The sequence below is a fragment of the Furipterus horrens genome, unplaced genomic scaffold (assembly GCF_987537825.1).
Source record: "Furipterus horrens unplaced genomic scaffold, mFurHor1.1.pri manual_scaffold_5, whole genome shotgun sequence".
NCBI lineage: Eukaryota > Metazoa > Chordata > Mammalia > Chiroptera > Furipteridae > Furipterus > Furipterus horrens.
This window is the reverse complement of record NW_028327175.1, coordinates 163,191,838-163,215,498: the sequence shown is the minus strand read 5'-3', so window position 1 is coordinate 163,215,498 and position 23,661 is coordinate 163,191,838. Positions and strand designations below refer to the sequence as shown.

Genomic DNA, 23,661 nt, shown 5'->3' with positions numbered 1-23,661 from the left:
CAGTCACAGCCTAGATCTGAGGAGATCACACATTCATTTCACTTGGAAGAAACAGAGAAGGAAGGAAGCCGAGGGCTTAGCAGGGTAAGTTACTTTTTCATCAACCAGTTTGCTTGCTTAGTTTATAGTTGAGTAAAGTATTTATCACCCCAGGGAGTGTTAATCACTGCTTAAGCAGCTGAATGTGGCCCTAATAGCAATGTCCCTAATGTATTTCTCCTTTTCTTTTATTCTTTCTCGACCCCTTTTGAGTATCCCCAATGACTAGCTTCATAGCTTCATGCCCCTTGTCTTCCCTGTATCTCCAAAGACATTTTGTATATGCTGGTGAAGTAGAGAAAACTAGGTGGGTCTTACTGGTCTGGAGGTGATAATGTGGTTTAGGTGAAACTTCAGGCTTTTGGTAGTAAGGAGGGAGAAAGATGGGACACTAGGTCTTAGAATAGACTGATAATTTAGGGGGGTTGGTGATGAAGGATAGGAGTTTTTCTAAGCAATCCAGTTCATGTCTCCTGTCCTCTCTAGTCCTTGGTGTTTTCTCTCATATATACTGGGAAAAAAATTGAGAGCCCAAGTCACTGGGGATGGCTAGAATAAAGGTAAAATGATTCCCTTTCTAGGTGGGTAGACTTAACTCTGGGAGATTTTGAAAGCTTACAATAATTCTTTACAACTGCTTCTTGTCCCCTCTGTTTTTGCCGTTCTCTGGGTAATCTCCCCCTTCCACTCCCACCCCCCATGCAACTTGAGGATTTTGGGGCCAGAATACACAAACTCACACAAGTCTGTAGATACATGTGCAACAACTTGGTTCCTTATTTCTACCTACATAACGTTCCTGCCAGAAAATTAATTCATTTGTATCATGAACCTGCGGTAAACACAGGAAACTATGACCTCAGGGGTTTTACCAGCACCACTCCTCCCCAAACTGTGTGATCCCTTGACTTCTGACATCCAGCCAGTTCAGCAAACCCCCAGATAGCCAAGAGTTAATCTTCCATTGGAGAAAGACCTGTCCTTGGAAAGGCAGATAAGTACTTTCTGGTCTTAAGTGGCTTCCACTGTAGCATAAAAGCTTTTGGTTGAACATCAGGAAGATATTTATCATTACTTCTGGGATTTAAGACTCTTTGAGTTGTCTCAAATCAAGGATATTTTTCCTCCCTACCTATAAACAAAAGATGAGTTTGTTCTCTCAAGGTTTATCTAGTTTGAGGGGGCTGGGTAGGTAGAGCAGATAAATGCTTCTGCAAATGCAATGATTATGGAAATGTGAGGAGAATGTTCGGTGATGAAAAGTGGAGAGAAGGGTCAGGTCAGTTGTAGGAAATGAGGTCCAAAGGAGTGAAAGCAATTCCATCCACATTTAGTAAAGGGATATGACCCTTAAATCCTTAAATAATCTGTCATTAGGTCTAATTTCCTCTATTGGTGGCAATTTAGAAGATAATGATATACAGATGTGTTTAGCTATCCCTGTTTCTGTAGATTCTGAAACCATCCGTTCTGACAGGTTTTGGGATGTGGGGAGAGATTAAAGGGCTGGAATGAAAGGATGAGGAGAAAGAAATACAAAGGAAAATGTAAATTAGTTCCTTCATTAACCGGAGGACAGGGTTTTTCAAGAACCATACTGTAAGTTAATGGATATTAGCTGGATGATTTTGGGAGTGTTTTTGTTTCTTCTGCTATCAACATTCCAATTGAATGATGGTTCTGGAGTTTCGTTGGGTTTTTGTTTTGTTTTGTATTTTTTCCTTAACAAATGTGGTCCGGAAGGATTAAATGTCAGACCATTTTTGTAATAAAACATGATCCCTGATTTGAACTTTAATAGTTAGTTACCTCATTCAAACCAACCACTGTCAGTGTTTTTATCCTCTCATATTTCCCTGTCCCTGGAGGCAATTAATCTGGGGGTTAGTAATGTTTTAGCTCCTCAATCTCTGTGGATACTTTTTTTTTAATTGAGGTGAAATTCACATAAAAGTAATCCTTTTAAAGTGAACAATTAAATGGCATTTAGTACATTCACATTGTTGTGTAACCACTACCTCTGTTTAGTTCCAAAACATTTTCATCACCCCAAAAGCAGTGAAGCAGTTAAGCATAGACCATTAAGCAGTTACTCCCCATGTACTCTTCCACCCAGCCCCTTGCAACCACAATTCTGTTTTCTGTTCTATACTTATCTATTCTTGATGGTTCATGTAAAGGGAATTATTTAACATGCGATCTTTTATGTTTGGCTTCTTTCACTTAGCTTGTTTTTGAGGTTCATCCATGTTGTAGCATATATCAGCACTTCATTTTACTGTAACCATGAATAATATTCCATTATATATGAATAATGGGGGACTCAAAATTTGGAAAATTTTAGTTTCAGGTAACAGCTAATAAGCTTAGTAATCAATGTATGTATAAAGCTTCTGTTTCATGAACTGGAGGTATGACCATCTTGACTCCACCAGACCCTAAGCAAGTTCCACCTTTGGGACTGCAAGCAATCACGAAAAAGGATCCGTTTATAATGGAATTTAAGACGGTTTGTGAGGGTACAAACCCTTCGTCTTCTCAGATGACCGACCATCTGAATAAAGTGCCCATAAAGATACAATCCCTGTCTTCCTTATTGGGTCTGGTAGATGACAGGCAGCATGGACACCGGCTTTTCCGGTTTCACATATCCCAATTTGTTTATTGTCAAAGTAAAAAACGTCCAAACCTGTAGAGAATTTTTATAAGAGTTAATCTGAACCAAATGGACAACATGTGCTGGAGAACAAGATCTCAAAAGGTCTGGAGAATATGTTTTGCAGATGAAATTAAGGAGGCAATTAAGGAAGATTACATGGAAATGGAAAAAAGCAAGGTGGGGATTGGATTACAGGATAGTTAATGAGATTATGTGCTCTCATAAAGTGGTAAGGCCTATTTCAGAGGTGTGTTAACCTAAGTGCACAGAAACAATGGACAGCTTCCTTAAGGAAAAGGTAAATCTTTTACTAAAAATGTGTATTCCTGGGGCATGACCACCCACCATGACGTGCCCAGTTAGGAACATATGGTCAGATCACCTTGTGAAGTTATTTTGCACGGAACCCTGATCCCCCAAAACACACACACACTTTTTCACGTCATTCATCTGTTGGTGGACTTTTGGGTTGTTTATACTTTTTGGCTATTGTGAAGAGGGGTCCTGAGACTGGGAAAGTTGGAGTTTGTGCTGCCTGTCACTACTAGACCTTGAGTGCTTTATTCAGATGGCCAGTGATCTAAGAAGATGGTGGTTTATGTACCCTCAAAAAGCATCTTAACAGCTCCTTTCAAGCCAACATTTTTATAAGGTGAAGTAGGGTAGGAAAGGGGTTTCAAAAAAGGTTAAATAGAAGAGTAGGTAAGGGGTTTAGAAAAAAAGGTTAATTGCATAAGAGTTGCATTCTGACAGTGATTTTCCTAGTACAGTAGTCCCTCTCTATATCACAGTTCACTTATCTCGGCCTCACTATATCGCGGGATTTTAAAAAATATTATATTTATCGCGGATTTTTCGCTATATCATGGGATTTTGTGGTACTGTACAGTAAATACTAAAATAAATGTAAAGTTCCTACTTCGTGGATTTTCACCTATCATGGGGGGGAGGTGTCTAGAACGTAATACCTGCCATAAGTGAGGGATCACTGTACTTCTTTTTCTGTTGATCAATTCTTTTTTCTTTTTTAAAGATTTTATCTATTTTTTACTTTCTTTTATTGGAGGGGGGTCTACATTTTATTTTTTAGAAAGAGGGGAAGGGAGGGAGAAGGGGAGAGAAACATTAATGTGTGGTTGCCTCTCGTGCACCAGAAACTGGGGACCTGGTCCGCAACCCAGGCATGTGCCCTGACTGGGAATCGAACTGGGGACCCTTCAGTTCACAGGCCAGCACTCAATCCACTGAGCCACACCAGCCAGGGCAGATCAACAATTCTTTATCTGCATCAAGGGAGTTTCCTCCCTGGAACACAATGGCTCAGATATCATCTCTATGGCTTCCAGAACCCCTACGGCACCAAGGTTGAATAGCTTGTCACCTCCTGGAGTCACAGTAGGTCATGCATCCAAGTTCCAGGAATAACAGCTTTCCACATGCATTAGTCACGCCTATCAACTAAGGCTAAAAATTAATTCTTGAGTTTCCCTATCATTCTCCCTTGTTAGTTTTTAATTATCTTATTTCTGTAAGGTTAGTTTACAAACTAAAACAACGTAAGATACATAGGGGTGGTGTTGCAATTCATCTAAGACAGTTTTAGGGCAGTTGACAAAAGTTGCACATTTTCCAGCTGGGGCTACATTAGCATTTTTAAGGAAAACATTTCCCTGTCCTTTAGAGTTACCACAGATCCCCAATTAATAATTTCAAAAGCTTCCCAGAGGAGTACAAATACCTATGAGACATGAAGTGAAAGTTTGTTCAACATATGTTCTGCCTATATACCCAGATATTTTCATCTTGTTTGAAAGGAATAAGTTCTCCATAACATGGTAAAAGAATATAAGTCATTGTTTTCAAAAGATAACTTTTAGGTCTTGCGGTTCAGTGGTCCATTGTTCTTCCGGTGCTTTCTTCTGGTGTGATGAATCCAAGGTTTTATTCCTTCAGTTTGACCGTGGTTGGGGTGGTGAAGAGTATGTCCCAGGGTTGAGTTCACTTTTCTTCTAGTTGGCTTTCCGGAGAAAGTCTTCGAAGTCTTGAGTAGTGCCTTTTTTCCAGGCTCAAAGGAATGTAGCAAACCTATGGGGGAGAGGCCTCTAATACAAGCAAGGTCATCTAAGTCAGCTTCTTGATCTACATACATATCTCCCACCCCTATCATAGCCTGAAATGGTCGCCCATACAGAATTTCATAAGGACTCAATTGAATCTCCCTTGAGGAGCCACCCTTATCCTGAGCAAGGTAATAGGTATAACTTGATCCCAGTGGAGATGAGTTTCTTGACACAGCTTGGCTATATTTTTCTTCAAGGTGATTCATCTCTACCTTCCCGGAAGCCGGAGGTCTCCATGCTGTGTGGAATCTACACTTGATTCCTAAAAATTTACTAACCTTCCATGTAATTTCTGAAACAAAAGGAGATCCATTATAGCTCTGGATGCTGCTGAGTAGGCCAAAGCGAGGAATTATTTCATTAAGGCTTTTATTACCTCTGAGGATTTCTCAGTTCTAGTAGGATAGGACCCTACTTACCCTGAAAAGGTGTAAAATGAAGACTAACAAATATTTCCATGCTTGGGCCCGCAGTATCTGGATAAAGTCTATTTGCCAGTCCTGAAGCAGGCACTGCCCTTGGTATTGTTTTCCTTCTTTTTCTGATGGGGATCTGCCTTAAGATTGTTCTTCTGGCACACATGGCTTTAGAAATTCCAGGTCCAGTGAGCCATGGTTTAATGTAGGTGGTTCAAAACCCCAGCTCTTAGCTTTCTCTAAGTCTGTTGTCAAACATTCAGAGTCGAATTGTGACAAATCTAGAATAGGTACCAAAGGCATTATAAATTTTCCTTTAGCAGCCTCTTCTGCTGCTCAATTAGCCAGATCGATTCTTCTAGCCACTTCAGTGTCTTTTTTCTGATGCCCAGCGCAGTGCATAACTGCCACCTGTAAAAATACCTGGGCAGCTTCCAATAATTTTAAATTTTCTGTGTTCTTAATTTCCTTTTTATTGGAGGTTAATAGTCCTCTTTCCTTCCAGATTGAAACATGAGCATGCAAACTTAGGAAAGCATATCTCGAGTTGGTATACACATTCACTCTTTTCATGTGACAATTCCAGTGACCTCATCAATTCAATTGGTTTAGCTTTTTGAGCAGAGGTTCCTGGCAGTAAGGCCTTGCTCTCTACTACTCCTTCAAGAGTCACAACTGCATACCCAGCCTTTCTGTTTCCTTTGTTCATATAGAGTCCAATCTGCTTCTTCTAGACGATGGTCCTGTAAATCAATTCTGCTAGAATAAATTTCACCAATTATTTCAGCACAGTCATGCAATAGCACAGCCAAGTCAGGCTCCAGGAGAAGGGAGGCAGGATTTAACTTAGCAGTTTTAAATTGTTTGGTACCTGCCCATTCTTCCAGCAGTGAGCTACAAATTTCCTTTTCACTCTAGCAGGCTCAACACTTGGTGGGGTGCATAAATGGAGACAGGCTTTCCCAAGGAAGATTTTCAGCTTCCTGTAAAAGGTCGCAGATGGCTGCCATAGCCTACCCTTGCAGTAAGACTGGTCAGCAGTACTGAGTCTTGACCCAAGATTCTGGGTCCTGCCATTCAAAAGCAAACAACAGTTGAGAGTCTTGGTCAACTGGAATGCAAAGTAAAGTATCTTTTAAACCCAATACTGAATACCAGCGTCTGTCCTGAGTATACTGTTCTGTACAATATCAGTAATGGCCCTTAAATCTTGTATAAGGAGTGGCAGGGCCAAATGAGTCCATATTCCTCAAACTTCTGAATTATTGGGTGTATTCTTTCTAGGGTCTCCTTTCACAAGGGATACTGCCTCTTATTGGGAGTTGAGAGAGACTCTGGGTCCCTCAGACACTCTCTATCTGAGGAAGGAAGGGAGGGTGTTTTCTCTAGTGGAAAATCATCTGGTTTCTTTATTAGCTAGGGTTTTTATCCACTTTCCACATGCGGAAGTACTTAAGGAAAATATGTAACACTTCCCCAAATGGTAGGGAGTAAAACTGAAATGCAGATCAATACAGGGTTGAAACATCCAGGTATTTACACAGGTCAAAAGCATTTCCTCTTACTTAATCCTTCTGTTCTTCACATTTTCCTGACAAGGATTTGAGGCTTTACAGAGAAAAACAGAGCAGGTTCCCTTTTCCTTAAAAGCCACTTTGTATTTCTATTCTATCTTCGAAATCCCCTGGAGGGTGGGATTCAGAGCAGGCCTGGAAGACAACTTACAGGCTAAGGACCCAGCTGGGGGCGGCTCCACAGAGCAGAGTCTTTTAAACCAAGCCTGTCTGCTTCCCACATCTCCCCATGCCCGTCTGTCCCCCACAGGGAGTCCCTGCCCCTGGTGTGAGGCCATCTTTAACAGGAGAGGCTTGCTTAGCCTTCCCTGACCTTCTAGCAGCCCACACAATGGGGTTTACCTGATTCTAATATTCTCTGGCCCAGGATTGCTTTCTTCCTCTTCACAGTTTCGAAAGAAACTGCTGGGCGTACTCTGGAGGGACCTGTAGATGGAGCTCTTGTATCTCCCACAGCACAGTCTAACAGCTTCAAGAAAAATTGGCTTTCATGGCTTCCAGAAATCCCAGTTACCGTTCAGTTTGAGGTCTCTTAAACACAGACTATGTTGCTCTGATATCAATCAAAAAGGTCCACAATTTGTTCCCCACAATGTTAGTAGTACCCAAGGGTACTCATTTTTCCAGTGCCCTTTTCCATTGCAATATGATTGCCTTGCCCCAGTAGGGACTTGTCCTCCACCAAATTTGGTTCCCTGACAGGTTCAGGATGGAGAGACCAGTTCAGGCTCACCTCCTTTGGCTCCCTCAGCCAACTATGGAGGATCCTTCAGGGCTAGAGGAGCCATGGTAACTTTGACCATGCCCGCATTAGCCACTCTGGCCTACCTGGTCCCTGTCTTCTGGGTTTCTGCTATCTGCCATAGACAACTTCCCTTTTCTCCAGACCATCTTATCATTTCCCTGATCTTTCACAAAATAACTCTAATTGCAATATAGTACAGTAGTTTAAAGACCCACTCAGCATCCAGCATTCTTCTGAGTCCAGATTCTACATAAGCCAAGCAGTATTACAATAAACGTAGGTTTATAAGTGTAGCGGCAACCAATCAGCCAAAACTCACTCCAAAGGGCTGTTTCCTAGAACAGCGGCTTCCCCTCCCATTCTGCCAGACAGAGCTCAGTAATATCACACAAACCAGAAGGCACCTTTTCACCAGACAGCTCTATAAACCAGAAGGCACCTTACCAAACGGAGTTCTGTAAACCAGAAGGCACCAGAAGGCAACTTTTTACCAGACAGCCCTGTAAGCCAGAAGGCGCCAGAAGGCACTTTAATACCAGACAGAGCTCTGTAAACCGGAAGGCGCCTTGATTTACTGGGGATTACAAGCCTGAGCCAGAAAGTGCAGTGATTCTATTGAAAGTGAAAGCCACAGGGGGTGTCTGAGAATCAGAAGGAGAGTCCCCAAGTGAAATCACTTGGCAGCTGCTAGGGAGTCTCCAAATCTGCACACCACCCCCCCACCCCCCCGCCACCTCAGTCCAGTCAGTCAGCAGGACTCCCCACCAAATACCCAGACTTACTGGAGAGGCAGAGATGGTCACCTAGCACAGTCCTGTTTCCCCCTGGCTGGTTCGGCTCAGTGGATTGAAGCCAAGCTGTATTGACTCCGTCTTTCCCTTGGACCCTTCAGCTGCGAAGAGAGGGGGGGTCTGCTGCATGGGCAACAGCAGACCCTCCATATCACCCTGCCCAGGCTCTGTAGCTTCAGCTTCACTGGAGAGGACACTCCAGTGTCATCGCAAGATGTCGATTCAACATGGGAGGAGACAGATACCGTGTCACTCCCGAGTCGGACTGCACAGCCATTCTCGGCGGTGCAGATAGACTCTTAAGAAGCTACACCATCGTCTCTCGAGACGGACGGCTGCCGACGACTGAGTCCCAAACTCTGTCCCATTTGTGTATAAGCATTTGTTTAAGTACCTGTTTCCAGTTATTTTGGATATATACTAAGAGTGAAATTGCTGAGCCATATGGTAATTAATTATATGTGTATCATTTTTGCAGAGCCGCCATTCTGTTTTCCATAGTGGCTGTACTATTTACATTCCTACTATCAGTGCACAAATGTTCCAGTTTTTCACACCTCCCGAACTCTTGTTATATTCTGTTGTTGTGTTTTATAATAGCCGTCCTAATTGGTGTGAAATGGTATCTCCAATGATTTTGATTTGCATTTTCCTAATGATTAGTGTGGATGAAAAGGGAGCCACATACTAAACCTGACATGCTCAGGTGAGGCCTGCATGGGGTGGGGAGCCCTATAAACTCAGAGACTGAAAGTTTTCAACATACATGATGGTCTGAGCATAAAAATTTCTAATTAAAAGCAAGTCATAGTGGGTAGTCATGTCCTGGGCCTGTTGCTTCCTTGACAAAGGTCAGTCTTCACAGCAAGCTTGCCTCTTGTCATTTTGCATCTAAGATAACATACCTTTGAAATGTCAGTAAACTTCTTTTCTAGACCCCTCAGAGCATGTCCCCTGCACCAGAGCAGGAGACCACAGAACTGCTCAATGTTATCTTGTTCCCTGATACCATCTCTCTGTGCTGTAAATATTAATTATTACTTTCCTGTTCCCACCAATGTCATAAAGAAGTTGTCTCCTCACTTTACTTTTTAAAATAATTTTTAAAGATTTTCTTTATTTTAGAGAGAGGAGAAGGGAGGGAGAAATACTGAATGGTTGCCTCTGGTATGCACCCTGATTGAGAAGTGAACCAGCAACCTTTTGCTTTACAGAACAACACCCAACCAACTGGTTTACCTTTTATTTAATTCCAGCGATTTCTCTGCTTTGCTTTCTCACCCCTCCCCCAATCTAACCACCAGTGGATTTCATGTAACATTTTTTCTGTCTCCTCATTTAATTCTAATTGTAAATTAAGATGCAAAACTATCATTCTCTGGAGCATTTTTTCAGTCTGTTGAGAATTCGCCTCCTAGCAATTGTCCTCAGATTGTTTCAAATAACTCTTATAGAACTTTTTCTTAGTCTGGATGTTCTTTTTCAACATTAGTGATATTGAACATTTTTTTGTGTGCTTTTTGGCAATTTTTATATTTTCTTTTGAGAAATGTTTGGTTATATCTTTTGCCCATCTTTTAATTTGGTTATTTGGAGTTTTTGAGTTTTAAGAGTTCTTCACATGTTTGGACTATTTATCTCTTATCAGATACATGATTTGAAAATATTTTCTTTCATTTTATGGGTTTTTATTTCACCCTGTCCTTTGATGCACAGAACTTCCTTATTTTGGTGTAGTCCAATATAACTATTTTTCTTTTGTTGCCTGTACTTTTGGTGTCATACCCAAGAAATAGCCAAATCCAATACCATGAAGCTTTTCCCTATGTGGTTGTTGTTGTTTTGTTTAATTCTTACCTAAGGATATTTTTTTATTGCTTTTAGAGACAGAGGAAGGGAGAGAGAAACATCAATGTGAGAAAGAAACGTCCATGTGAGATATCGATTGGCTGCCTCCTATACACAGCCCGACTGGGGATCAAACCCACAACCTAGGTATATGCCCTGATTGGGAATCAAACCTTCAACCTTTCGGGAACAGGACAATGCTTCAACCAACTGAGCCACACTAGCCAGGCCCCCCTTAAGTGTTTTTATAAGACTACAATTTTAGCTCTTATGTTTAGGCATTTAGACACAATAATCAAACTCTATATTTCTATGCTCATGTTCTTTTCTGTGTTTAGAATTACTTTCTTTTCTATCTCCTTCTATCCAAAATACTACCATTTTTCATGGTCTCTTCCAGTGATTTTCAGCCTTTTAAATCTCATGGTACACATAAACTAATTACTATAATCCTGAGACACACCAAAAAATATATTTGTTGACCTGACAAAAAAACAGGTATAATTTTGGTTCATTCATACTACACAGTTGTTGTTGTGTTAGTTGTTGTCATTTTTTAATTTAACAATCTAAGGGAAAAAAGGTCAGTGCCCATGACTAAATAGTCAGGTATTGTATGTTTTTAAAATCCTTGGGGAACACCAGTGTACTGCAGTGCACCAGTTGAAAATTACTGGTCTATTCCAACCACTCCCTGCTTCAGAAAGCCTTCCTATAACTCACCAACTGAAGAGACTCACTTCTTCTGATCTCCCATTAGTGCTTTAGTTTCACTTTTCTCAAAGGTTATATATGCTGCCTTATACTATAGTTTACATTTAATTCCTCTACAAGACATTTAGATGTTAACCCTGTGGAGGTCGCAGTCAAAAAAATTGCAGCATAGGTCACGCGTATCTGAGAGATATGTATATTACTAATATGTGCTGAAATGCAAAAAAAATGTGAAGTTGCCTTTATTTATATAAAAATACATGATTTTAAATTTATTTTCAGTTATAATCTAGAAGTTATTAAACAAAGAAATATAAGAACATGAAGAATAAAATTTTTTCTTTTCAAATTATGGAAAGGTGGATATTGCTAAAAAATACAAAAATATGTCTTTAACATTTTTTGGATGTATAGGAAGGACCTAGCACATCTTTTTCTTTTTCTGCTTGTCAAGGGAGCGATATGTATGTCATCATTAGAATTTCCTTCAGTTTGTGTTTGAACATGATGAAGTTTCAGGTGTAAAGGCTTATGCACGCCTGCAGGGATTTCTGAATGCCTTTTTATTTGTTCTGACAGTAGTTGCATTATGAGATTTCTAATAAATATTCTGCATTTTATTTTCACATTGCTATTCAATATGTGAATAGTCTGAGCATTTATTTCTGCAATATTCAGAACTGTGTAGAATATAACCAGAGGCCATCTTCTGGTGTTCCTGGCCACATTATATGTACCTATCATTTGGTCCACAGTGTCAACTCCTGACTTTGTTGATGTGTATTATGTCAGGCTTTGCAAATCTAATTTACAGCGTCATCCAAATGCATACTTGAAACCAAAATTATGTTTTTCCCTTTTTGGGTATATGAGATACAAGTGTGCAATCTGCAACACAGCAAATAAGTTGGATTTTGGGGACCTGTTTTTATTTTTATTTTTTAATTTTTTTCCCCTAAATATTTTTTTATTTATTTCTAGAGAGAGGGAGAAAAGAGGAAGAGAAGGGAAAAAACATTGATGTGTGGGAGATACATCAATCGGTTGCCTCTCACATCCCAACAACTGAAGACCCTGCCCACAACCCAGGCATGTGCCCTGACTGGGAATCAAACTCGACCTTTCAGTTCTCAGGCCGGCACTCAATCTACTGAGCCTCACCAGCCAGGGCTTGGCCTGTTTTTAGAAGACACAAATCCAGGGGGTAGTTGGAGTTTATTCTTACGAACAGTACCAACATATGAAAGTTGCTTCGTTCTCAAGTTGGAGATATGATTTATATCAGTGAATTAGTTATCTGCTGTAATATTACGTCCTGAGGAGTAATGGGTTCTGCAAGTCTCTTGATTACATCTGCTGGTTTATTTAAGGACCTTTGGGCTGCTTACCAACATACATTTTAAGATTTCCTGTGTAAAACACTTTTGAATTGACCATAGCAAAAAATTTTATACCATATTTGCTGGGCTTGGATGGGATATATTGTCCCACCCCACATTTGCCTCTAAATTCAGGTAATAATTTATTGTTATATTCTGCCCCATAGAGTACCATAATCTACCATTTTCTACAAGTGCTGAGAAAATGTCTCTCACAGCTGCTAATTTGTCCACTTTTAGGTGTTCTAAGCGGGCTTGACATCAAACCTGATGTAATTCTGAATATATCTAAATCTCCACAAAGATATCATTAAGTCTAAAAAGTTCAATCCCACTACCATTTGTAGCCCATAAATCCTGAAGATTTAGCCAGTTGCTGCTATGTAAATCAGTTAGACATAAGAGGCCTAAAAATGCTTTCAGTTCAATTTTGTCTATTTGTTTAGCACCTCTTTCTCATAAAAACCAGCTTGAGGTAGAATCAATGTATTTATTTGTATATAACAAGATTAGATCTAAAATATCATTTGTGATAAAGCAGTTTCAAGTTCTGTATTGACATTTTTTGCATTGGCCGAACTAACAACTTAACACAAAATCTTCTGCAGCAGTTCTCCAACTTGTCTTCTTACTGGATTTTCCCTCCATTTTGACTCTTTATCCCTTCCAAAAATATACGATTCATTCATGTCTAATTCCTCTTCACTTTCTTCACTAGAAATATCTTGCTTGGTATCTGAATCTTCTGAATGAACTTCCACTTAATCATCATCTTCAAAGTCACTTTCATTTTCACATTCAACTCTATCATTCTCATCATTGGTCTCGAATAGCAGTCACTGAAGTCCTTCAACATCTCTTGGATTATCGAATCAATATATTTTCCTAGCCATTTTCAATGGTAAATGAAAAAAAACCCACAACACTGACTTTAAAGTTTGCAGAAAAATCAAAAACTACACCAACACTGACTTCAGAGTTTGTGGTAGCTCTCAGATACAATTTACTATTGAATATCACACACCCTTACAGAACACGTGTTATAACCAAACTGATGGCTTAAATGTTATGGCTTAACATTAGTCATGAGCAAACATGCAGATAGTCATGACCTTGAACCAATGCACCCACTATATGTAACAATATTTAAGAAAAGAGTTTGTTTGTATTTCTTAGCTGTGACCTCCACAGGGTTAAGTATATTTTTCATTATAATATTTTATAAATGATTTTATCCATTTATAAATAAATGTTTATTCAATGAATGGATTCTTTTATTTTTTTCAATGTAGTCCCTTTTGTTTACTCAGCACTTGTGGAAGGAATGGTATGCGAGGGAGAGAAGACATAACAGAGTTCCACAGGGTAGTGTGGGTGGGTGTGGGTGTGGGGTTATTGTCACTTCAGAACACACCTATTTAGGAAATTTTTCTTATAATTTGCATATTTCGCTTTGACTCTTAGCATTGTGGTGCTCATTTTGTTTTGCATTTAATTTTTACTTCTCAGTCTGTTGCTTATAATGTGATGATAGGTCTTTTAAAATGAATGTTTTACTTTCTAAACTGAATTAGATTGACTAATTCTCCAATTAGATGGTAGTTTTGGAAGCCAGAACTTCTGTTGCTTTTTCCTCTCTTTTAAGTTGATTTTAAATACACTAATAATATATAAGTATGTTTTTTTGTATAAAATGTCGAACATTACAGTTAAGTCTAAAGTCTTCTTTGATCAACTCAGTTTCTATCCTAGTGCCTCTTCCCCTCAGTTAATAACTATTATTGGTTTTAGATGAGCCCTGCCACTTTTTATGCATTACTTACATATATATTTATATTTTATATAGAACTTCATAGATAATATTCTCCTGTTTTTCACAACTGCCTGCAGTGATCAAAAGTCAGTAGATATGAAATAAATCTTACTGATACTTGGGTCTGAGAAACTAGAATGAGAAGTGAAGGGTCAGACATGTGAAAACACATCATATGTATCTAGCTTGCAAAATTCCATTCCCTATCTTGTCTGCACAGAGTCCCTAGGTATCAGCGGACAAGCCATGGCTCCACGGCACCGACAACGAAGACACAAGAAATCTCCCTCATCAGGGGCTCCCACAGTTGTGACCCCTGTGGCTCTTACCCTCTCTAAACCTGGCCCTAGCATTGATGCACTTGGCTTCTACTCCTTGGAGAATAATGTTCCTGGCCTATCCCAGCTGATTCTTCAAAAGCTGAACATGAAAAGCTATGAAGAATACAAGTGAGTGACTAGCTCTGTGGAAGAGCAATACATTGTCTCTGGTAGAAGTGATTTCAAAAGGTGGATAGGGAATATAACTTGGGGGATAATGGGGTATTTGCAACAAGGAAGTTTTGTCATCATGACTTTTGGCAGTTTATTACCATAGAAATTTTAAAATATATAATTTGCTAAGTCAGAAATGATGGAGATAGGTGGAAATACAGAAGTGGGCAAAAGTAGGTCTATAATTGTGAGTATGCAAAACAGTTTATTCTTGTATTATTACTTATTTATTAATTATTGTAGTATGTCTTTTTCCATATGAACAACTGAAAACCTACCCCTGTGTATAGGTGGTAAGGGAGGGATCATGAGAAATTTTCGGGATATTCTTTTTCCTATTTCTGCTCCTTTTCCATGCTATCTCTGCAGACTGGTGATAGATGGGGGTACTCCTGTATCAGGCTTTGGATTTCGATGTCCTCAAGAAATGTTCCAGAAGATGGAGGACACATTCCGATTCTGTGCTCACTGTAGAGCACTTCCTAGTGGCCTTTCAGACTCCAAGGTCCTCCGGCACTGCAAGAGGTGACTAGTCAGAGGCTAGTAAGGGAGACATCCAGAAATGATCCTGTTCTAAGACTTCATTGTGGGAGGAAGGTCTGAGAGTTTTCAGAATAATTTAAGGCCTGCTCCTCATCTGGTATGATCCAGGCCGTAGAGAGATTAGAAAAGTGCTGGGCTCTTGCTTATTTTTGGTGTTATGGGAAGTCAGATGGGGACCACAAGTACAATTCTCTTTACCTTCCTCCTCTTGAGTACTTGAGGGTAAGACTATAATCTGTTCTGGGGAGGTTGGGGTCAAGACATGCCTATGATAAGAGGGCAGCCACAGACTACTTGAGTTATTTTTTCTGTAAGGGATGTAAAAAGTGAGTTGTTGGAGAGAGAGACTGAGGTGTCACTCTGACCCAAGAGAAAAATTATATTCCCACTCTCTCCTGTTTCCCCTTCTAAATATAGTCCCCAAATTTGGTGCATCAGCCATTATTCCCCTGTCTACCTTCCTTACCCAGTAATCTTTCTTTCTAGGCATAGGAATATCAATTCTCTTCCCCAAATATTCTCCCAATAATCTTTGAAGTATAGGAACAATTATTTCTGGGGCTCATTCTTTCAGGTGCAGAAATGTCTATTATTGTGGCCCAGAGTGCCAGAGGTCAGACTGGCCAGCACACAGGAGAGTTTGTCAAGAGCTGCGTCTTGTAGCTGTGGACCGTCTCATGGAATGGCTTCTGGTCACAGGTGGAGTGGTGGTGGTGGGGAATTCTGCCATAATGGTCAGTGGTGGTACTTGAGAGAGAAATGAAAGCATGTTGTTATGAGGAAGAAATAAGGAACTGAGTGGGGGATGGTAGGAGCGCATTCCTGGTCACAGGTTGGGAGAGTGAACATAGAAGGAATATTGAGGCCAGGGAAGGATTAGGTCACTTCTTGTTCCTTATTTCCTGCAGGAGATTTTGTTCTACCCTCAGGACCTTGGCCATGGCTGGCTGAAGTTGTACAGGGCTGGGACACCTGGTTTTCCATGCGGCATTTACAGCTAGAGGCTATACTGGATGTTGTGCTAGGTAGTCATGCCATGGCCACACTGTGGGCCAGTGTAGGAAGGCCAAGGCCAGACCCAGATGTCCTCCAGGGTTCTTTGAAGCGACTCCTAACAGATGCCCTATCACGGCCCTTGACACTGGGCTTTGGGCTTCGGGCCTTGGGGATAAATGTTAAGAAGATTGGAGGAAGCACAGTGCACATAGTTGGTGCTTCCCATGTGGAGACATTTCTCACTCGCCCTGGGGACTATGATGAGCTTGGTTACATGTTTCCTGGACACCTTGGCCTCCATATAATAATGGTGGGTGTAGACGTTGCTGATGGCTTTTCACAAAACACCTCAATTTCACCTCTGGAACCTGGCACAGTTCAGCTTAGTGGCCATAGGGGCCTCTACCATAACTTCTGGGAGGAGCAGGTAGAGACTGGGCAGACAGCCCATCCAGATTTGGTGGTGGCATTCCATCCAGGTAAGAGTCATTTGTTCAGGGGAATACTGGGTGGGTCCTCCGGGAATTTTCCATTCTGACTCTTGTATCTCCTATCTTTGGAGCCCCATTCATTTGGTCAGGTTAAACACAATATGATAATGACCTTGTTGATCATTATTCATATGTGCTATACCTGGGTTCAGAATGTTTCATTGAAGAGCCTGGTGGGTGGGTGATAGTGGTAAATGAGCATTAGCAGTGAGCAAGGTAGTGGATGCAATCAGAGATGTGTATCTTGCTTAAGGTCTGCCTCAGCTTTTCCCCTCTCTATTCCATAGGTTTTCATGCTTCCCTGGACTTGATGGAGGCGTGGCTGCCCAGCCTTCTGCTACTTCGTGATTATGAGATCCCTACATTGATTACTTTTTACAGGTTTCAACCTCTTCCTATTTGTGATACCTCCCTGCCTCACTCACACCTCTCTTTATATAGATGAGCTTATTTCTCTCCCCCTTGCTAATCTTCTGCCTTTTGGCAAGGATTTTCTTCCCTCTCATGCTTGGTTTTCTCATTCTCCTTGGTACAAAGGTCTATGTCAGTAAACTGATAATTAGTGAGACATTTGGGAGGGAGGGATAGACACACCTAGTTCAGCCTTGGGTAATTTTCGGGCTTGATGAGTATAGAAGTGTCAAATTCTGAGCAGTTTCTGCCCCCCACCCCCACCCCCAATCAGCAGAGCAATTTTTCTTAAATGTCTCCCATAGCCAGCAGGAGTTGGCAGCCTCTTTGCAGATTCTGGTGGACCTGGATACACACATCATTGCCTATGGAGCCAACGCTTTCATGTCCCTCAAACCTGAACAGGTCTACTCCAACCCCAACAAGCAGCCAGTATACTGCAATGCCTACTATATCACATTTCTTGGAAGCTCCTGCCAGCTGGATAAGAGGCAATTGGAAGAGAAAGTAGATGGTGGAGTTTAAATAGCTGAACCAGATTCTGACTGGATACCTAGAAAAGGAGGAGGCTGTGATACCACAATAAACTCAGTTTGGGACTTCTTAAGTCACTTGTTTTTCTTATTTCCTATTCACCGACAAGTATTACTTGTCTATGCACACAACACCTCACACCTGGAGGTTTCTTTCTTGTCAGAGGAGTGATTAACATCAGCTCTGTTTGGGCTTGCCATTCTACCACACCCTGTCTCATGTCTTCCTTCTTTTATTATACTCTCAGGATTAGGATATTTCCTAGGTATTCATTTTTACAACCTTGCCAGGGCCTCAAGACCCCACCCCCAACACCTATACATTGTTATTGCTCTCTCTGATGGGGAAATGTCACAATTCATTTATTCATTCGAAACATTTATTTAATACCTACCATGTAAAAGGTATTGTATTAGGACTTTGGGGAAATACGAAGTTGAATGAGACATGGTCCTTAATCTTAACCTAGGAAGGGAAATAATACATATACATAGATATCTTTATTACAGGATGTAATGTGGAATAAAAACCTGAGAGAGGCTTGTAGTACTAAGGAAATTGAGTGAAAAGAGGGATCACTTTGCTAAATGATAGTGGAGATTTTATGAATTAGAATTTTATAAAACAGATGGAGGGCAGGGCACTTCAGATGGAGGGAACAATAGGAGAAGAAGTTTGGAGGCAGAAAAGCATAGGAGATATATTAGTGTACATTGGGGGATTAGCATAAATAAAGTCTGGAAGGTAGATTGGGACCAGATTATCGAAGGAGCATATCCAGCGGGTCACCTTTCTATAGATCTGAGTATGAATCCTGGGCGAACCACCAAATACTTTGTGTTTGTGGGAAATCTAAACTTCTTACATTTCCTTATTTCCTCATTTGTATAATGGGGATAATGTCTAGTACCCAGAATTTCATTAAGAGTTGAATGAGAATATTTGCAAAGTTGGAGGATTCACACCCCCCTATTTTAAAACTTCAAAGAATGGTAATCAAGACAATGTGGTATTGGCATAGGACAGACATAGAACAATAAAATAAAATTGAGAATCTAGAAATACATCCTTACATTTATAGTCAATTGATTTTCAACAAGGGTGCCAAAACCATTCAATGGGAAAAGGATAGTTTTTAAACATGGTGCTGGGACAACTGGACATCCACGAGCAAAGAAATGAAGTGGGATGTTCACCTCACATGACACATGAAAATTAACTCAAAATGGATCAAAGACCTAAAAAGCTAAAACTATACAACTCATAGAAGAAAACAGGGTAAATCTTCACACATCGATGTTTCTCTCCCTCTCTTCCTCCATCCCTTCCCCTCTCTCTAAAAATAAATAAATAAACCTTTAAAAAAAGAATGGGAGAAAATACTAATAAATCATATCTTAATAAATGATAGCTATTAAATGTATACTACTTAGAATTTTATTCAATAACATAAACAGATGAACTGCAGTACTCTGTAAGATGGTTTAATGATGGAAAAACCAATTGGGAAGCTATTATTATGGTTCAGATGAGATAGTGCAGGTATCAGCTAAGTTGGGTATGGAAAGGAAGAGGTGACTTCTTGCTATAACAAGTAAGGTAAATGAATAGTGACATTTGGTAGATAGAACATGAAAATAAAATCTTTAGGGTTGGGTTACTGATTGTGGTGAATGAAGTTGATATACAATACCTATTAGAATCTGATCAGGAGACACAAACCACACAGTAACAGGTGACACAAAAATTTCCAACTCAGTAGAATGGTGGTGGTAGTACACAAAATTCTAAATGCCTAGCTTAATGGTAAATACTGAGGATTCTAAGATGGTTTTTGCCCTTAAAGTATTTCCAGTTTAATGGGAGAGGACTGACATAAGCAAAGGCAATATAATAGAGTTATATTTCTAAAGTCAGCAGGGGAAGTGAAAAAGAATTGTATTTTCAAAACTGCATTGAGCCCTGGCCAGGTAGCTCAGTTGGTTAGAACGTCATCCTGATACGCCAAGCTTGGGCATTTAGGCTGTAGGCAGTACACATGCAAGAATCAAGAATCAACTAATATCCCTGGCCAGTGAGGCTCGGTTGGAGTGTCGTCAGTGCACCAAAAAGGTTGCAGTTTCAATTCTCATTTGGTGCACATACCTGCACCTGGGTTGCAGGTTTGATCTGCAGTCAGGGAGCTTAAGAGAGGCAGCCAAACAATGTTTCTCTGTTACTTTTTTCTTTTAAAAGATTTTTATTTATTTTTAATGAGAGGGGAAGGGAGGGAGAAAGAGAGGGAGAGAAACATTGATGTGAGAGAGAAACATTGATGGGTTGCTTCTGCCATGAGCCCTGACAAACTGCAACCTAGGCACATGCCCCGACTGAGAATTGAACCAGTGACCTTTCGCCTCATGGTACAATGAGCCACACTGGTCAGGGCCCTTCCTCTCTCTAAAACCAATGGGGGAAAAATGTCCTCTGGTGAGGATTTAAAAAAAAAAAAATCAGCCCTGGCTGGCATGGCTTGGTTGGGAAAGTTGCCAGTTTGATTCCTGGTCAGGACACATGCCTGGGCTGCTCCCAGTCCCTTGTCATGGCACTCTTTCAAGAGGCAACTAATCAATATTTCTCTCCCTTTTTTTCCCCCTCCCCTCCCTTCTCTCTAAAATAAATAAATAAATAAATACTTAAAAAAAGAATCAACCACTGAATGCATCAATAAGTGGAGCAACAAGTTGATGTTTGTCTCTCTAGCTCTGTCTCTCCTTTCCTCTCTGTCTCTAAAATCAATAAAAATTAAAAAATTTCAAACTACATTGAAAATCCCTTAGGATTACACTACATTGGATTCCAGCATATCTTTCTCTCAACAGTTTTACTGGTTTTTCTTCCAGTACTAGAAACAAATCTTTGTTTATTTAGTTGATTACCAGATGAAATAGTTGGTTTGGGTTTGGGGGGCCCTGTTGTACTCAATCAAATATTTATTGAACATTTATTACTAGACTCTAGAGATATACATGTTCTCAAGGAGCTTACATTCTAGCAGGGGGAAATAAACAGTAAACATGCAGAATTTCAGATGCCTTTAAGTGCTATAAAGAAAGTTAAAGCACTGTCCAGTTGACTCCATTGGTTGAAGTGTCATCCTGTACACCAAAAATGTTGCAGGTTTGATCCGCAGTCAGGATACTTACCTAGGTTTTGGGTTCGATCCCCTGGGTGCATACGGAAGGCAACAGATTGATGTTTCTCTCTCACATCAATGTTTCTCTCCCTCTCTAAAAAAATCAATTAAAAAAATCCTCCGGTGAGGATTAAAAAAAATTTAAATAAGGTAATGAATGTGTGTAACTGGTCGTGTTGATGGCAGTGGCTGCTACTAATGCTACAATGTTTAGGGAATACCTCCTTCTTGGCAGAGAAGGAAAACTCTGACTCCAAAAAACCTCCGCTGCCTTGCGGCATACCTCTTCAGGGGAAAGGCTAAGGGAGTAAACCCCGACAGAAAATCCGGAGCCGGAGTCCCTAAGGCGGTTTGATGTTGTAGTCAACACCGGCAACTCCTGCGGCGCACCTGAAGCCAAGCTGTATTGACTCCGTCTTTCCCTTGGACCCTTCAGCTGTGAAGAGAGGGGGGGTCTGCTGCATGGGCAACAGCAGACCCTCCATATCACCCTGCCCAGGCTCTGTAGCTTCAGCTTCACTGGAGAGGACACTCCAGCGTCATCATAAGATGTCGATTCAACACGGGAGGAGACAGATACCGTGTCACTCCCGAGTTGGACTGCACAGCCATTCTCGGCGGTGCAGATAGACTCTTAAGAAGCTACACCATCGTCTCTCGAGACGGACGGCTGCCGACGACCTCCTTCTTGGAGGAGACAGGTAATATTTGAGATGATACATATAGTGGAGAACATTCTGAGTAGAAGCAATAACAAATTCGGACATCCAGAGAGTCTTTGGTGTGTTTGGGCACAAGCTTGGTATTTTTGGACAGAAGACCACTTTGAACAGATTTAGTGATTGAGAGGGAAGTTGAAGAGGAATGAGGTTAGAGAGGTAGGCAGGGACCAGATTACATAGGGCCTAATAGACCATGGCCAGGGGTTTGGATTTTATTCTGTTTCCAGAGGGGAGCTATTGGAGGAGTTTAATGAAAGGAATGATATAACTCAATTTATTCTTTAGAAAGATTATACAGGGTTATTAATCTTAGCACTATTCACATTTTGGTCTGAAAATGTCTTTACTGTAGGGGGCTGTCCAGTGTGTTGTAGAATGTTCAGTTGCACTCCTGGCCTCTACCCATTTGATACTAGTAACATTTCCCCACCTCCATCGTGGCAACCAAAAACATCTCTAGGCCTTGTGAAATGTTCCCTGGGGGATGAAATTACTGATCTAACTGTAGAAAAAGTAGACTCTGATACAATGGAATGTTTGCACCAGGAGGCACCCAATGGCTCCTATTTCACATGAATTCTGGAGCATATGATGACCTTCAAAGGTGTTTTGTTTTTGCAAAGTTTATGTGTTTGAATACAGGTAAGTTAAATGCTCATGTGCTATGACTCCACTGTTAAATGTACCACAGTAGACATCTATAAAAGTTTTAGTTGTGTAATCAGGTCTACCCAAGAAAAGGTAAGGAACAGCAGGAGAAGGTCAGGAAAAGGTTTTGAATTGTCTTAATAGGTGAATAATTGCTAAAAGGCAGCCTGTGATTTCTAGGCAGAGGAAGCATGAGGAATGGGCCTCTGATCATGAAGGGCCTTGTATGTCAGGAAAGAATGGCAAATTGAAAGGATGAATTGGGCTATCGGATATTTGGGCCTATAGGTCAGGAAAGTGGGCTAGAAATAAGAGCTTTGAAAAATATCCTCTTAAGGTTGTAGTTGAGGCAGAGGGAGGGTTGGGCATAAGAGCACCAAGGGAATAATACAGAGCAAAGATGAGTAAAGACAGGCTTTTTAGGAAATGCTTAAGTTCCAGAGGTCTTCGGGGGCAGATTGGACAGAAAGGCCAGTATTTGCCAGGTAGACTGGTAGGGAAAATGCTGAGTACCCAAAGTGTTGTGCAGTTTGTTTAAATTCGATAGTGACCTTCCTCAAGTACCTTCCACTTCATTCTTCTTTTGGGGACATCTATATCTTCCTTTTCCCAATTAAAAAAAATTTTTTTTCAAATTATAAAAGAAAGTTTATTTAGAAAGTTACAGAGGTAGCAAAAGGGCCCTTGGAGCTTAGGGCAGAGAGAGACAGAGGTAACACGCCAGGGTGGGGATGGTAGGTAAGAAGGGGAAAAGGAAGGGAAAGGTGCCTGCGCGGGATCCCTAGAGGGAGAGTGCACCCCATTGGAAATTTTAATCCATGCTGTCCACTCCCCTGAGGAAGCTTTTGGGTAGAAAAGCATGTAGAGTAATAGGTTGATGGCTCTCAAGCTTCATTGTGCGTCAGAGTTACCAGAAGGGCTTGTTAAAACATATTGCTGGCCTCTATCCCTAGAGTTTGATTCAGTAGATCTAAAATGGAACCCAATAACCTGCCTTTCTATCAAGTTTGCAGGTGATGTTGCTGCTTCTGGTCTGGAGACGCTGAGAATCAATGTAAAAGGTAGTTTTAGCCGACTGGTTTCTGCTGTGGAATACAAATTCTCTTATTGAGTTGAAGATACTGGTCTGGTCCCTTAATTACCTCAAATGCTGGATGCCGGTGAGTGTCAGATCATAGGGCTCTAGTATAAAGGGAGCCTAGAATCACCCAACCACTCCCTCCCTTGTGGTTTTGATTAGTGTTATCTCGAGTTCCGACAATCTAGGAACTCCAATATATACTCATCTCACAGAGGGCTAATAAAAGACCCTGTCCTTGTCACTGGAAGATACCTGGGAAGACGGCTTATCGGAGGCGGAGAGGTTGCACCTGGCCTCCCGTCTCAGCCCTGTGCCTCCCAGCACTGAAGGGGCTTCGGGATTCCTGAGCACCGCTCCCAAGCCACTCGCTAGAGCCAAAACCGGATTGGGGCGTGGTCCCTGGGGTGGAGAAATGTGGTAAAACTGGTTGGTTCACAGAAGGGAGCTTCTTTCCCCGCAAGTGGAGCA

At 40.9% G+C, this 23,661-nt stretch overlaps 1 protein-coding gene across 3 annotated transcripts; it reads left to right on the top strand.

Moving 5' to 3' along the window:
* MSS51 (MSS51 mitochondrial translational activator) lies at nucleotides 1-17,640 on the top strand. 3 transcript variants are annotated; one of them, XM_090279475.1, is made up of 8 exons: nucleotides 1-84; nucleotides 10,229-10,339; nucleotides 14,319-14,547; nucleotides 14,962-15,117; nucleotides 15,710-15,834; nucleotides 16,044-16,610; nucleotides 16,910-17,003; nucleotides 17,339-17,640. In XM_090279475.1, exons 3-8 carry the CDS (start codon nucleotides 14,345-14,347, stop codon nucleotides 17,556-17,558), a joined length of 1,365 nt encoding a protein of 454 aa, XP_090135601.1. In that variant the 5' UTR covers nucleotides 1-84; nucleotides 10,229-10,339; nucleotides 14,319-14,344; the 3' UTR covers nucleotides 17,559-17,640. The 3 variants fall into 3 exon arrangements, with proteins under 3 accessions (XP_090135601.1, XP_090135602.1, XP_090135603.1); XM_090279476.1 differs by lacking the exon at nucleotides 10,229-10,339; XM_090279477.1 differs by lacking the exons at nucleotides 1-84; nucleotides 10,229-10,339 and adding an exon at nucleotides 11,901-12,420.
* The last annotated feature ends 6,021 nt before the right edge of the window (nucleotides 17,641-23,661 follow it).